The 17,133-nt window shown below is 42.9% G+C and overlaps 1 protein-coding gene across 10 annotated transcripts in view; it reads left to right on the forward strand.

The window, feature by feature from the left end:
- Positions 1-17,133, forward strand: part of LOC140911861 (GPI ethanolamine phosphate transferase 2-like) — a 168,892-nt gene that overhangs the window by 128,054 nt on the left and 23,705 nt on the right. Inside the window, exon 13 of one of the 10 annotated variants that reach the window (XM_073345860.1) lies at positions 7,728-8,262. The exons of the other annotated variants lie outside the window; for them this stretch is intronic. Within the exon in view, the coding sequence (XP_073201961.1) occupies positions 7,728-7,896 (169 nt within the window). The 3' untranslated portion in view covers positions 7,897-8,262. Of the gene's footprint in view, positions 1-7,727; positions 8,263-17,133 lie in introns of those variants that run through there. 10 annotated transcript variants of the gene reach the window in all.

The raw sequence follows: 17,133 nt of genomic DNA on the forward strand, positions 1-17,133 counted from the left end.
CTACTTATGCTACACTGATGACATCTTCATCATATGGACTCACGGGAAGGAGGCCCTTGAAGAATTCCACCTGGATTTCAACCGTTTCTACCTCACTATCAATCTCAGCCTGGACTAGTCCACACAAGAGGGAGGGATAGCTCAGTGGTTTGAGCATTGGCCTGCTAAACCCAGGGTTGTGAGTTCCATCCTTGAGGGGGCCATTTAGGGATCTGGGGCAACTATGGGGGATTGGTCCTGCTTTGAGCAGGGGGTTGGACTAGATGACCTCCTGAGGTCCTTTCCAACTATGATATTCTATAATTCTAAGAGATCCACTTCCTGGATGCTACCGTTCAAATGAGTGATGCTCACATAAACACCACCCTATACCGAAAACCTACTGACCGCTATACTTACCTACATGCCTTCAGCTTCCATCCAGGACAGATAACATACCAAGATCCACTGTCTATAGCCAAGCCCTAAGATACAACTGCATTTGCTCTAATACCTCAGAGACAAACACCTACAAGATCTCTATCAAGCATTCTTAAAACTACAATACCCACCTGTGGAAATGAGGAAACAGATTGACAGAGCAAGATGGGTACCCAGAAGTCACTGACTACAGGACAGGCTCAACAAGGAAAATAACAGAACACCACTGGCCATCACGTACAGCTCCCAGCTAAAACCTCTCCAGCGCATCGTCAACGATCTACAACCTATCCTGGAAAACGATCCCCCACTCTCACAGGCCTTGGGAGGCAGGCCAGTCCTCACTTATGGACAGCCCCCCAACCTGAAGCAAATACTCACCAGCAACTACACACCACACCACAGAAACACTAACCCAGGAACCAATCCCTGTAACAAACCCCATTGCCTTCTCTGTCCCCATATCTACTCTAGTGATACCATCAGAGGACCCAACCACACCATCAGAGGCTCATTCACCGGCACATCTACTAATGTGATATATGCCATCATGTGCCAGCAATGCCCCTCTGCCACCATGTACATTGGCTAAACCGGACAGTGTCTACGTAAAAGGATAAATGGACACAAATCATACATCAGCAATGGTAACATACAAAAGCCAGTAGGAGAACACTTCAGTCTCCCTGGACATTCAATAACAGATTTAAAAGTAATGAGGAGTCCAGTGGCACCTCAAAGACTAACCGATTTATTTGGGCATAAGCTTTCATGGGTAAAAAATCCACTTCATATGTACATCTGAAGATGTGGGTTTTATACCCATGAAAGCTTATGCCCAAATAAATTGGTTAGTCTTTAAGGTGCAAATGGACTCCTCATTGTTTTTGTGGATACAGACTTACACAGCTACCCCTCTGAGATTTTGAAGGAGCTATTCTTCAACAAAAAAGTCAAAAACAGACTTCAAAGAGCAACTGCAGAGATACAATTAATTTGCAAACTTAACACCATCAATTTGGGCTTGAATAGGGACTTGGAGTGGCTGGCTCACTACAAAAGTAATTTTCCCTCTCTTGATATTGACACTTCTTCATCAGTTATTGGGAGTGGACCACATCCACTGTGACTGAATTGGCCTTCAACATTGATTCTCCACCTGTAAGGTAACTCCCTTCTCTTCATGTGCCAATATATATTTATGCCTGTATCTGTAATTTTCACTCCGTGCATCTGAAGAAGTTGGGTTTTTACCCATGAAAGCTTATGCCCAAATAAATCTGTTAGTCTTTAAAGTGCCACCTGACTCCCCATTGTTTTTGTGGATACAGACTAACACAGCTACCCCTCTTTTATATATGAGAAAATAAGTGGCTAGTCGTCTCTGCAGCAGTAGTATCATGCACAACTGTTACAAGAGATTTTTTTTATGATTGTTCCTTTCTTTTACATTCTCTGATCAGCAATAAAATAGGTGAAATTTAAGTTACTGGCATTGAATTAACACCTCATCAAGATGAGTGGGGGCAATTCATACGTTTACTTTGTCTGCAAACAGGCAGTTGTCCCTGCATTAGTTTGCACTCTGTTCACATTTTGAAGGGTTTTTTATAAACCTAATGCCTAGAAATTTTAAGGTGTTTTTTTTTTTTTTTTAAATGAAAGCTCAGATTCTGGAATGCCACATAGCAGCTTTGGGAGAGGAGGGGAGTACCAGCTTGCCAGTCTGGTCCAACACAACACTGCTTGTTAGTGTGAACTTTAGTTCCCTTTTAATCTTGTTTGGCTAGCCAAAAGCATTGTTTTCTTTAGCTTCCTGATGACATGTTCAGCCATGCAAACAGGTGGAAAGGGTTAACAGTCCACAAATCTAGGCAAGAATCCTTTTAAGTTCAAACATGTCTCTGGTTTCTTGTTTTTCACCTTTAAATGAACTTTAATCTTTCTCTAAACTGTACCCAAGATAAACTGACATTTTTAGTCAGTTAGCTGTATACAAGATTAAATATTGTCCATTGTTATGTAAGACTTGGGGATCTTCCTTCCCCATGCTACTCTGGCAAGCTATCTCTTGGAGTGCATAACTTTGAAACTACTGTTTACTGTCATACTTTGGGAAGGCAAGAGTTGTCCTATAATGATGTAATAATCTCTTAGTTAAAATAAATCAGTATTCAAAAGTAATTGGAGCCTGAAAGTAGAAGAAACAGCTTGTGTTGGAGGGAATCAGATGTACACTAAATGAGTTTTTCCCAGCCAAAGGGGAAAGCACTACCTAAAAATCTGCCAGCTATATGAACTAATTTAACAGTATCTCCATGGAAGATCCTCATTCTCTTGCTGGCTTCTCCTGTTACCTTCTTTATTGTTACATTATAGGCTGGTCAGTCTCATTTTAACAACTAAGTAAGCAAGTAAACAACTATTTTAAGTCTCCAAGGTCACCTTGCACAAAATTATCTTCAGCTGCAGTTTTTCTTTAACATCCTTAGAATATCTCAACATAATAAATGACAATTTCCTAACTCAAAAAGTGTTTCAGCCAGCAAGGTGGAATTCTTTATTAGACTTTTTCCTGAAAGATATAGAGGAGCTAATCACAGAACTAAAAATGATAGCTTAGGTAAAACTGATCATGACTTGATCACATTTATAATCATAGAATATCAGGGTTGGAAGGGACCTCAGGAGGTCATCTAGTTCAACCTCCTGCTAAAAGCAGGACCAATCCCCAACTCAATTATCCCAGTCAGGGCTTTGTCAAGCCTGACTTTAAAAATATCTAAGGAAGGAGATTCCACCACCTCCCTAGGTAATTCATTCCAGTGTTTCACCACCCTCCTAGTGAAAAAGTTTTTCCTACTATCCAACCTAAACCTCCCCCACTGCAACTTGGGACCATTACTCCTTGTTCTGTCATCTGCTACCACTGAGAACAGTCTAGATCCATCCTCTTTGGAACCCCCTTTCAGGTAGTTGAAAGCAGCTATCAAATCCCCCCCTCATTCTTCTCTTCCACAGACTAAACAATCTCAGTTCCCTTAGCCTCTCCTCATAAGTCATACGTTCCAGTCCCCTAATAATTTTTGTTGCCCTCCGCTGGACGTTTCCAGTTTTTCCACATCCTTCTTGTAGTGTGGGGCCCAAAACTGGACACAGTACTCCAGATGAAGCCTCACCAATGTCGAATAGAGGGGAATGATCACGTCCCTCGATCTGCTGGCAATGCCCCTACATAGACATCCCAAAATGCCATTGGCCTTCTTGGCAACAAGGGCACACTGTTGACTCATATCCAGCTTCTTGTCCACTGTAACCCCTAGGTCCTTTTCTGCAGAACTGCTGCCGAGCCATTCGGTTCCTAGTCTGTAGCGGTGCATGGGATTCTTCCGTCCTAAGTGCAGGACTCTGCACTTGTCCTTGTTGAACCTAATCAGATTTCTTTTGGCCCAATCCTCTAATTTGTCTAGGGCGCTCTGTATCCTTTCCCTACCCTCCAGCATATATACCTCTCCTCCCAGTTTAGTGTCGTCAAGGTTCTTCCCCCACTCTGAACTCTAGTGTACAGATGTGGGGACCTCCATGAAAACCTCCTAAGCTTACTTTCACCAGCTTACGTTAAAACTTCCCCAAGGTACAAATTAATTTTATCCTTTGTCCCTGGATCTCCACTGCCAACACCAAACTCTAACTGGGTTTACTAGGAAACATAGTTTGGACATGTCTTTCCCCCCACAATCCTCCCAACCCTTGCACCCCACTTCCTGGGAAAGGTTTGGTAAAAATCCTCACCAATTTGCATAGGTGACCACAGACCCAAACCCTTGGATCTGAGAACAATGAAAAAGCATTCAGTTTTCTTACAAGAAGACTTTTAATAGAAGTAAAGAAAGCCCCTCTGTAAAATCAGGATGGTAGATACCTTACAGGGTAATTAGATTCAAAACATAGAGAATCCCTCTAGGCAAAACCTTAAGTTACAAAAAAGACACACAGACAGGAATAGTCATTCTATTCTGCACAGTTCCTTTCTCAGCCATTTAAAGAAATCATAATCTAACACATACCTAGCTAGATTACTTATTAAAAGTTCTAGGACTTTCTTCCTGTTCTATCCCTGGCAAAAACAGCATACAGACAGACCCAGACCCTTTGTTTCTCTCCCTCCTCCCAGCTTTTGAAAGTATCTTGTCTCCTCATTGGTCATTTTGGTCAGGTGCCAGCAAGCTTACCTTTAGCTTCTTAACCCTTTACAGGCGAGAGGATTTTTCCTCTGGCCAGGAGGGATTTTAAAGGGGTTTACCCTTCCCTTTATATTTGATAAGTGTCATCTGCAAACTTGCTGAGGGTGCAATCCACACCATCCTCCAGATCATTTATGAAGATATTGAACAAAACCGGCCCAAAGACACAAGAGCTAGGTTCTCACAAACCATTTATTTTTTTTTATATTAAAAGACATACAGTTCCTTGAAAACAAACCAAGATGCTCCATTAAAAAAGAAAAAAAACTTGAAGCTCCCTTAAGGGCCAGAGACCTTTTAACAGAAATACAGAGTGTCACAAAGCCCTTTTCAATAGATTTTTTTTTTTTTTTTAAATTTACAGCTACCAAGTTTTGTATCGCATGTTTGGCCCCTCACCATTTTCTAACTTAATCTTTTTAGATTTCTTACAAATAGCCTTTTTCTGAAGCAGGGTTCTGTAATTTTTTGTGCGGACTAGATGGTCAATATAACACTTTAAGGAGGCATCTTCCGGTTTGGTCATTTTCTTTAAAACACGGTCAGGGTCTCCACTGAATTGCACAGCATTTATCAAGGTCACCCCTTGCGCTAAATGTTCTTGGGTTAGGCACAGACATTGCATAGCATAACCTATGGCAATAACAGTGTTTAATAAGCTTTCCAAACACGGCTAAGTACACAGGCCCCGGAGTTTGCAGTTTATATCCACTGAAGTCTAAGTCACACAGTCATGGTGCTGCTGACCTGGTGCATCTATGACACAGCCCTCACAATCTTCAAAAAGCTTTTCCCTAAGACAATGATTAAGAACAGCATAAACAGCAACGCGTACAATAGTCCACATAACTTTTTTATGCTCACGACGTGGAACTGGCTCAGTCAGTTCCATGCCAAGCCTCCTCCTAAGCTCCTCATAGCCGTCATCCTCGGAGTCCTCTTCAACATTTTATATCGGCGTTGAGCAAAACCAAGGTGGGCCCGGTTCATCTTCGCTGCTTGATGTGACGCTGTCCAGGGTCTCCAGGTCCTCTAGAAAGGCATAGTCAAGCTGTTGAGAGATTTTTTCAGAAAAAAAAAGAGTGTAACCACTGCTTCGTTTTTGATTTACACAATCCCTGGTTCCTAGCCCCATTACACCCCCAACCCTCGACTGTCCCTTCTTAAACCTTCATTTACCTGAGCGTTGTCTTTTCCGTTCACCTTGTCCACTAGTGACTCCCCCGAGCTGCGTTCGCCTTCCTCCTCCAGGGAGATGGACAATAAGAGGCCATCACGCTCATCGGGGTGCCTCACAAGCACCTGGGTTTCTGGTTCGGGTTCCGGTGTATCAATCAATGGCTGGGCCAAAGGGCTCCCCTCAGTCGCTCCCTCCTCCTCCTCAGAACTGTCGCTGATGAAGCGCTTTCTCAGCGGTTTGTCGAAGATCCTTGGGGCTAAAACAAAGTCCGAAGTTCTCACGGGGGTGGTGAAGGAGTCCATGTTTCCACGATTTCTAAAACACGTGCTCTTGGTAAAAGATGGCCTCTTCTGCCCTGTGCTGGGACTTATGGGGTGATGGTGCTGTGCTCTGATTGGCAGAGGGGTCACACGCCCCTCTTCTGGGCGGTTCACCCTGTCCCATAACCTGCCCTATTTTGGTCAAATCTGCTCTCGGGGCGGTCCTATGTGGCCAAAACCCCTCCTGATTGGTGGAGGTGGTGGGAGTAGTTGTTAGAGGGGTCACATGACACACCTTGCTTCCGGTCATGTGGCAGCCTTGACCACAGAATACCCCCGTAGGGCGGGACTTCCGGTGACAGGTGGGCAGGGTTTAAGGGGTCAAGGGATGGGGTTTAAGGGGTCAAGGGGCAGGGTTAGGGTTTGATTGACAGTAGGGCCCTTATACTACTCACCTCGCATCTCCCCTCCTCTGCTCCGAGCCTGCATCAGTCTATGGATGTGGCTATAGGAGGATATTGGCACCACCGCCGCCTTAGTTCCTTCCAACCGTCACTGAGTTAAGATGTGAACCACCTTAGATCTGTTTCTGTCCGTAGTTAGTGCCATTGCCTACCTGCCTGACTAAAATAAATAGCAACAGTTGTTATATTTTAGTAGTTAGACAGATAGTAGTATATTTTATACTTGTTGGTAAAAAGATTAAAATCAGATTAAAAATTAAATTAAAATAACGTAATTAACTTGATGATCATAATGGGTGACATGAAGAAGCTCAACTTCAAAAAATGTGCATTGTGTCTGGTGGTCTTTCCTTCCTCTGACATGTACTCTGGTGCTTAAAATGTTTAGGCAAAAATCACTTGCAAGAACGCTATCAGATGTACCGCACATTTACCCCCTGAGCCCAGAAGGATGGACAAAATAGACTTCACATTCTTTTGTTAAAGGAGGTGCTGTCTGCTAAGCCTGCAGGATCTGAAAGCTCAAAAGGATCTGGCTGTAAAAACAGGAGACCAGAGTCAGCTCCATCTACTTCTGGTCCAAGAAGTCATCCATATCCATGACAAGAGCTTCAGCTTCAGTGCCAGGTTCCTGTTCCAAGTCAGCTGAGACCCCAGTGGTTAGGTCCTCTGAACCAACCTTGACCATAGTGCAGTCTGCATCAGTCCTGGATCCGGACAAGCATCATAGGGATCCACACGACACATCTGGAACTTCTTCCTTGGTTCTGAGGAAGAGTGTGATTAAGCTTGCCTCCAGCAGTTCCTCCAATCGGCCAAGTTCCTTGACTTTATTTCCACCCTAGGCCCTGACAGGGTCACCAGGGGAGATCTTTTTCCCCGTCTTCTCTTTTTAGAATTCCTACATCATGGGCTTCACTAATCACTTCAGTGTTGGATCCAGGATTGGATCTGAGGTTGGAGGTAGAGCTGGATCCAGTACGGATGTTGAGTGGACATTTCTTTTCATGGAAGAAGTGTTCAGGCCAAGGAGTGGTCCTGAATTCCCTGGATATCCTTTGGTGATTGACACCTGACTAGGCAAGCTGGCAGCAAACCCTATGCCTTCCTGGATGCTGTGGACATATTGTCTGACTCCTCCTTTTTCTTTTCTCAGTAGAAAACTGGACTTCCGGGGCCAGAACAGATTCTACTGCAGTCTATGGAGCTCAGAGGTCCGGGTCTTTCAGCCACGGATCCGAGACCATCAGATTGCCTCCCTTGCCCTTTCCCCCACTCCCTCAGAAGAAGACTATCAAGAGGGACCTTCACAGGATGAGTTTCCTTAATCTCAGGAGAGTTGCAGAGCAGCTCATCTGACTTTGGTAGGAGCACAGCTAAGAAAATGGGGGATTTTTGTATTCCCGTATTTAGATATTTGGTTGCTGTAGGGCCAATCCAAAGGAGAATTAGAGAGAATTATTCAGGCAATTTGTTCTTTATTTGGGTGTTATAAACTAGCAAAAGTCACTTCTCCCTCCATTTCAAAAAGTTCCCTTCAGAGGGGCAATCTTCAGTTCTGTCAAAGGAAGGGTCTGTCTTCCAGAAGAGAGGTTTTTGAAAATAACAGACTCGATGCAATGACTGACGATGCAGCTGGTTCAAATGATAAGCGTTTTTTCTGAAGTTACTGGGCTCATGGCATCCATGCCATATGTAACCCCTGATGATTGTAGAGCTTCGGTGTAGATGTTACCTATGCCAAGGGGAGGGGTTCTCCTGTCAGCATAGGCAATTCACCTTCCCTAGTGGTGGTAACTAGGGCAACAGAAGAATTCTTTTGTCAACCTAGCACTGTGTACGCAGGGACTTAGGTCTGCTTAACTACGTTGCTCGGGGTATGGATTTTTCACATCCCTAACCAGTATAACTGAGTCAACCTAACTTTCTAGTGTACACCAGCCCTTTGCAGTTATTTCATCAGTACATGTGTATTGAGGACACACTCATTTTCTCACATATGATGAAGAGATTTTTTTGAAGGGTTTACTGAGCTTTTATCTGCTCACCAGAGACCCTGTCACCTTGTGGAATTTGAATTTAGTATTGATTCAACTGATGTCTTCCCCTTTTGAGCCATTACAAGATTGCTCCCTGTTTCACCTTTTGATGAAAACAGCCTTTATAGTAGTAATGACTTTGCTGCATGCACTAATGGCAGATTCCTCCTACACCCCGGTACTGTTTTTATGGGGGCAGGGTGGTCCTTAGACCACATCATAAAGTCCATTCCAAAAATTGTTGGATTTCTGTGTGTGTCATATATAAACTTAGTTACATGTGGTTTTGGGGGAAAGTAGAGGTATGGGAGATGCTAAATTGCATTCTTTAGATGCAAAAAGAGTACTTTCATATGACCTGGATAGTACTAAGAACTTCAGATCTTCTCCTAAATTGCTTATCTCTTGTACCGGTTTTTGAAGTTTAGGGCCATGTCAGCTCAGTCATTATCTAGATGGGTCAGACTTTGTATTGAGGAGTGGTGTAGGGCAAATTTGCTCTCCTTTCCTTTCCAGGTCCTCTTAGAGCTCATGGTACTAGGGGAATGGCTGTCTACAGCATTTTTCAAGCATGTTCCTATTGTTGAAATTTGCAAGGGTGCTACGCTGAGAACAATCCATACTTTTACAAGTCACTATGCACTAGATTTAGAATCCAGGTTTGATGCTCATTTTGGCAGGGCAGTAGTTCAATCATTGTTCAGTTAGGACTCTGCCCATCCTTCCCTATTGAGTTACTGCATGCCAAATGGCACTCAAAGGAAATGGAGGTTGGTTACATGTAATTGGAGTTATTTGAGATGCACTGCATGTTCCCACTTCCCACCCACTTCCCTGGTTCTGTGGAGTTTGATTGTATCATTACTTGGTATTCTGTGTTAGTTTGGCCGAAACTGAGGTGTCAACTATTCCAATGCCCCTCCTATAGCCATGCCCCCTGACTGGCATGGGCTCTGGGGATAGGAGGGGAGGGGCAAGGAGCTTCTAACATCTACTAGAAGAAGGCTCCACCATCTTAACTGCACCGAGTCAGTGCATCCAGAGTGTGTGAATCTGCAGGGTGCATCTCAAAAAAACTCCATTTACAAGTAAGTAGCCTCCATATCCTTGACCTGTTTCACCTCATTGGTAGTGAACAAGTTTAGCCTTGAAATTAGACAAAGGTTTCTAACCATCAGAGGAGCGAAGTCCTGGAACAGCCTTCCCAGGGAAGCAGTGGAGGCAAAAAACGACTGGCTTCAAGGCTGAGCTTGGTAGGTTTATGGAAGGGGTGGTATACTGGGACTGCCTTCACTAGATGGGACACTAGATGGAGAGGGCTCTGAGGTACTACAGAGAATGCTTTCCCGCATGTCTGGCTGGTGGGTCTTGCTCACATGCTTAGGGTCTAACTGATCACCATATTTGGCGTTGGGAAGGTGTTTCCCCCCAAGCTAGATTGGTAGAGACCCTGGGAGGTTTTCACCTTCCTCTGCAGCATGGGACATGGGGTCACTTGCAGGTTTAAACTAGTGTAAATGGTGGATTCCCTGTAACTTAGTCTTTAAATCATGATTTGAGGACTTCAGTAAGCCGGAGGTTGGGGGTCTATTACAGAAGTGTGTGGGTGCGGTTCTGTGACCTGCAATGTGCAGCTCAGACTAGAGATGATCATAATGGTCCCTTCTGGCCTTAAAGTCAATGAGTCTACGAAGGAGCCTGGGGTTTGTTTAGTTTTGTCTAGGGTATGAAATGGTTATCCCTTTAACTATAAACACGAAATAGATGCTGCTATTCAATCCTGTCAAGTACCTTCTGCACAGGGAAGGAGAAGGCAGTGACTGGCTCAGCAGACTGACAGAATATACACTGGTCCCAAACCTTTGAGAGAGAATTGGCAGAGCACCAGTGTTTAAGCAATGATGGGTATTTTTCCAGATAGGTTGCTAAGATTTTGGCAAAATCTTAGTCTTTTATTAATTAATACAACTGGCCTATTGCCATGGTGGTTAAACTTATCATTTCTACGTAAAGTAGAGATGTTAGCTATTTACACTTAAACATGCCTATCTACTTGAACAGCTAATCAGTATCTAACAGCAAACTGAAAATCGCCATAGGGAACCCTTATGGTATTCCTTTGGGAAGCCTTGTGGAACAGCTTTTTGTCTTCCAGTGCCAAATTTGAATGAAAGAAGTCAGGAAGCCAATCGTTACATGCACAAATGGTATAGAGAGGAGTGTCTGAGATTCACAGAGCATTAAAATGCCTTCTGGGAGCAATTACTTGCACTAGATGGACTTTGGGTTCAAAATTGGGTTGTTCTGAGGCAGCCTTGCTAATGGCTGGGACATCTGGATTTTTTGGCCAGTGCATGAAACTTTATTAAATCCACAGCAAGGTAGCTTCTCAGGGCACCTCTCCTGTTCGTGGTGAAAATGGATCAGGCCTCTCTGCTCTGCTCTCACTTGCCTTTCCTCTTTTGATGCTGAAATCCAAAGCAATGAAGTCCCAAGGATTAACAGCCACTTAAAACCAAGGCCATATCAGAGGCTGCATTACTCCAAGCTATATCATATCCTGTGTGACAGCCCCTGAACTTGTAAAATGGCTTAAGCTCCCCGAATAGCCAACCCATTTTCCTGAGAAATATGTGAAGCCTAATGCACTGGGGAAAGGCTTCCCCAAAACCTTCTGACCTCTGTGGTTTGGAGAGAGGGCTTGAAACCCCTGCTTCCAGGATCCCATGACATGAATGAAAACAAATTATACAAAATCTGGGCTGATTCATCACTGGTACCAAAGTATCCACACCAGCAGTTTGGAGGTGGAAAAGACCTAATGAAGCCATCCAGTCCATCTGCCTGTCAATGCAGGATTATTCCTTACCATTCTTGTTTAATAGAAGTATACAAATAGTGGATGAAAGGCATGCAGTAGAGGTAATATAGCTGAGATTTAGATACCAGATAGTGTTTCTCAGTATTTCTCATTGTAAAATTAACTGAAATTAGTCGAATCTGAACAATGTCATATGGATTGCAAGAATGTCATATGTGTTACAGGAGGGATGCCACAAGGATTGGTCCAGTCTTTCACTAATCTGTGAGGCACAGGTTAACAGTACACTGACTGTTTTCAGATAGTGGTTACTGGAAGGCGTTGCAGACAAATACAACAGGACCTACACAGAGAAGAGCAGGAAATAAAATAAGAATCAGTTTTGAAAAATGCAATTCAGTACACCAAGGAAAAAGTAATCTTGTAAACACTAATATTCAGTGCGGGAGAGAAACCAGGAGAACAGAAATGTCAAAAGAAAACCAGTGATGAAAGGAAGACAACAAAATAGACACAAACTAGCAGTTGTTGTTTGCCGTTAGCTGTTTGCCTTGCATCCTCTATTTCACAGTAAAATCGTTCAGAGGAGAACAGCATGTTCTTGCTTCAATAAGTTTACATTGTTCTGCAGCCTCTTTTTATCTTGTGATCAAGACCTATATTAATGCAAACTGTGAATTTTTACAATTCCTATGGAAACGTGTCTAGTGCCAGCTGTCTTTTAGTTTAAAGAATGAAATGTGACCTGGGGTCTGCCAAGTTGTGATACTGACAGACGAGTCATTCCCAAATTGACCAATTACATTTCAATGCCTCTTGTTGAGTTATCAAGACAATCTACTTGTATGTGAATTTCAAAGAGATGTCCTAGACCAGCAATCATTAACCCATTTATTTGTAGGAATAGAATCAAGGGTAGGTCCTAAGTGTATTTGTCTGTTTACCTGTATCTTGTTAGAAGTTTAACAGTGTTATCTAATTAACTTGTAGATGCTAATCCTGTTCCTGTCTCATAATGCTTCATTATTCTATTAGAGATCAAAAGGGGATATTATCATTTAGACGGGACTTGTGGTGTAATAATATTATTGTCCTAATCTCTCTTTGAAAGTTGAAATTCCACATAGTAAACTACCTGTAAACTGCCTTGATAGTTTGCAAGGCTAATTGCCATATGTGACTGGATACAGGTATCAGAGTGGTAGCCGTGTTAGTCTGTATCAGCAAAAACAACAAGGAGTCCTTGTGGCACCTTAGAGACTAACAAATTCATTTGTTTATTGTTATGATTCCTGATGTATGATTTGTATCCATTTATTCTTTTGCGTAGAGACTGTCCGGTTTGGCCAATGTAAATGGCAGAGGGGCATTGCTGACACATGATGGCATATATCACATTGGTAGATGTTGCAGGTGAACGAGCCCTTGATGGTGTGGCTGATGTGCTTAGGTCCTATGATGGTGTCCCTTGAATAGATATGTGGACAGAGTTGGCACCGGGGTTTGTAGCAGGATTTGGTTCCTGGGTTGGTGTTTTTGTTGTGTGGTGTGTAGTTGCTGATGAGTATTTGCTTCAGGTTGCGGGGCTGTCTGTAAGCGAGGACTGGCCTGTCTCCCAAGGTCTGTGAGAGTGAGGGATTGTCCTTCAGGAAAGGTGGTAGATCCTTGATGATGCACTGGAGAGGTTTTACTTGTTGGTTGTAGGTGACGGCTAGGGCATTCTGTTATTTTCTGACATCAGGAATCATAACATTCAAAAACCAGTAGGAGAACACTTCAATCTCCCTAGTCACTCAATAACAGACCTAAAAGTGGCAACAACAAAACTTCAAAAACAGACTCCACCGTGAAGCTGCAGAACTGGAATTAATTTGCAAACTGGATACCATCAGATTAGGCCTAAATAGAGACTGGGAGTGGTTGGGTCATTACAAAACCTAAACTTAATTTCCCCAATACTAATTTCCCCCTACTGTTACTCACACCTTCTTGTCAACTGTCTGTAATGGGCCACTCTTTTACCACTTCAAAAGTTATTTTTCCTCCCTTGGTATTCTGCTATTAATTGATTTATCTTGTTAGACTGACCTCACACTTGGTATAGCAACACCCCATCCTTCCATGTATTTATACCTGCTCCTGTATTTTCACTTCATGCATCCGATGAAGTGGGTTGTAGCCCACGAAAGCTTATGCCCAAATAAATTTGTTAGTCTCTAAGTGCCACAAGGACTCCTCGTTGTTTTTGGATGCAGGTAGTCTACCTGTGTATGATAGGAAACAGATTCATTTCAAAACAGCAATCTGCACTGCCCATTCTTTGTTGCGGGTGCGGGGAGGTCCAGCTTGACAATTCCTGTCAAGAGACTTATCAGCTGGCTAGGAAACTATAAAGAAAGCTTCAGGACTGATCCTTTTTATCTCCTGTCTGCTTAAACTTTAACAGGGAAGGCCTAAACCTTAAAAACTGAGGTTTCCAGTTTAACCTGGATTACCCTGAAATTCTCATGGAAGAACTTGAAGAGGCTCTCAATGCCTGAACTGTTTGTTGGACTATAACCTTTAAAATTGATTCCAAAAAGACTTTTACAAATCAGCAGCCTCACCATCTCTGCTGTGAAACTGACCTACGGCCTTTACACATATCTGTGTGTATATTGATCTTTTAACTACAGCAACTTTCTTCTTTCTTTTTCTTTTTTATTGTTAAACCTTGAGTGTTTTTAGTTACTAAAAGATTGGCATCTGCATGATTATTGGGTAAGATCTGAGACTCCTATTGACCTGGTGATCATCGTCTGGTCCTTTGGGACTGGTGAATCAGACTCATATATGGTGAATCAGATTTTCAATAACCTCTTGCTATTTTAGAATTGGCTGTCTAGATGGGAGTCGCGGGCTGGAACGCTTAAAGGAGACTGTATTTGGCTTCTTGGTAACCAGTGTGATATTACAGAAGCTGTTTTGTTATTGGCCTGGTGAATCTAATTATAGAATAAACCACCAGTTTTGGGATTTGTCTACCCTATTCTTTGCAGTCTGCCCGGAATATAGCATTCAAAGTGTGGTGCATCCAGGCACCCGGTCACACAAGTATTCAGTGTAAATGGGTGATATACTTTTACAAGAAAAGAGTGGTTTTCTTTTCACATTTTTTGCCAGCATAATATTTTTATTTTTTAAGTTTACCTCTATACTATATACCCTATTTTCAGTGGAAATAGGCAAGCGAGGCATTGTAGGGTGAAAGATTTGGTGAAGAATATTAACTGTTGGGATGTGTGAGAGCAAGGCGAGCAGAAAATCCATAAATAGTGTGGGAGTTCCTGGCTTTGCCTCCTTGTATGTCATTAAATATTAATTTAGAAGGATGATTTCTTTTTAAAGCCCCTGCCTGAGCTGGACTATATTTAGTGTTTGGAGTCAGAACAGGGAATTTGCAGTAATTGCATCATTCAGTGCAGCAATTTCTGATAAGCCTTTGATTTTTCTGGTTCTAGTTATCTTCAGCATACATTTAAGTGAGCAAATTCTGATTTGTATTTCTACACTTAATGCATTCTGAGGACTCAGTAGTGTCGGAAGTTAATCTAGGAAATGAGCTGAACCTTTAAAGAGTAAAAATGGATGCAACCTCCTGCACGGCACTAAAACATGAATAAATATCAACAGACATGTTTTTAGTTGCACTTTATCCACAGTATGTTGACTACTTCTCTCTCTTTTTGTATCTTGTCCCTTACCTCACCAACAAAGGACGTAATTGTTGCAGAGTTCATATGCTAGGAAAGCAGCCATAGATCAGAACTTTAGATGGGGCCTATAACTTGCCTTAGTCCTGCATATGCTCATTTTTAAGAGCACTCTGTGGCTGTTGTTGCTGGTATTAGTATTCAATGCTGAAATGGAAGGTGTATTTTTTTATTACTCAAAAACTTTAACCCAACTACCTAAAGATTGTGATTTCATCAGTTAAGCCAACTGGGTCTGATTTATATTGGGTTTGGAGACATTCAAGGAAAATCAATCTACTATGGAACAGTCTTCATGCTTTAGTAAGTACAGTAGTTGTTCTTGAAGCCATTAGCAGACCAGAAAGCCAGCATTTTTATGGAATGCTGTGCTGCTGAAGGAGCTTTTTAGGAATATGACATTAAAACCATTGTAATTACTTATGCCCACTAAACATTTCATGGCCCTTTCTTCATGAGTTAGGGGATTAGCTCTTATACCCTGTCTAAAATCTATTGGATAACTACGTTCTGCTTACTGAAATCCCTTCCTGTCAGCACTAAACTACCTCACCCTGGATTCCTCACTGCAAACAGTCTTGTTACACTCCTGCATAGGTTCAGCACTGTGTGCTTTATTTACAATGCACTATAAAAGTGTTCAAAACCTTTGGGTGGGCTAGAGTTTACTTAACCATGCCTCTCCTAGTGCTTCTACCCAACTCCTAGAAAAGCACATGGAGTTCAGAATTTAGTCACTGAGGATTGTCAGCAAGGATTGCAGAGGGTCAGTCTCCTCACAATCAAGTCCAAAAAGAACAATTAACTTAATATTTATATGCCAATTTAATAAAATTTTAGAATGATAAAGAAACATAATAAAATAACTTAATTTCTACTAAATAACAAGGCTTCTTCATAATCCATGTACATTATCTTCACAGTTGTACATAAATCTAAAAACCCACATTAAATCTAAATAAGGTAGTCCCCACAAAAACAGAAGTAGTAGTAACTCAGAGTTCCAAAAGCTTTAGGTTTAGTTCACCTGTCTTGTTCCTCAACTCTGTACAGTCTGAGAGTCAATTTTCCCTTTATGTAACTAACACTGCCCCTGCTTCCCCATCAGAAAGCTAACAATATCACTAACCAATATCACTAACCTGCTGCACAATGCTTCAGAGTTAGAGGAAAGCAGCCTATTTCCCGGCAGAGCCGTCGGGGAGCAGGGAGTGCAGGTGGGGGCCCTCCTGGCACACAGCCCTAGCTACCCTCTCCTTGTAGACTGAGCTACCCACCTGCCTGTACACAGCCCTTAGCTACCCTGTGTCTGCACCCTGAGCGGTTTTCAAACTTTTTGAGCTGAGCACCCTGTCCCTTTGATAATTTTTGGTTGTGCCCCCCTACCCTGCAACCCAGACAGGCTAGATGTCTGCTGAGGTGAGTCAGGGGAGGAGGTGGTGGTCCCTCCCTGGACCGCGCCGGGCAGTTTTGGCCCAAGTCCCGCTGGCCCCTGATCCCCCAAATAGAAGTCAGACTATGCCTATGCCTGAGGGACCCCCTGGCACATAGCCCTGAGTGCCCCGCTGGGCCCTGGAGTTTTTATGGCACGTTGGGGGAGCCTCAGAAAGAAAAAGGTTGAGAACCCCTGCTATACAGCATGCCCAAAACTACCACAGCCAATTCCAGAGATGTCTGGGGGTTAAATGTTAATTGTGCATCTGCAGAGCAATGACCCAGACACAACTCATTCCTCCCCCTTTCTTCCCTTTATATTCTTAAAGATATCTCCCTATTAGGCATGTGGGTTACACTTGTCCCTCACAACAGGATGGGGGCAGGGAATCTCATCTCTTAGACCTTGGGCTTCTCTGGCCCAGCCTTCCCCTCCCTCCCCCTCTTCTGTCCGTCTTTTAAGTGTCCTCCGCTGATGAGCTGAATCACCTTGTTAGTACTTTAATCATCCAGTCCTTA

This window comes from Lepidochelys kempii, chromosome 5 (genome assembly GCF_965140265.1).
Source record: "Lepidochelys kempii isolate rLepKem1 chromosome 5, rLepKem1.hap2, whole genome shotgun sequence".
Lineage (NCBI taxonomy): Eukaryota > Metazoa > Chordata > Testudines > Cheloniidae > Lepidochelys > Lepidochelys kempii.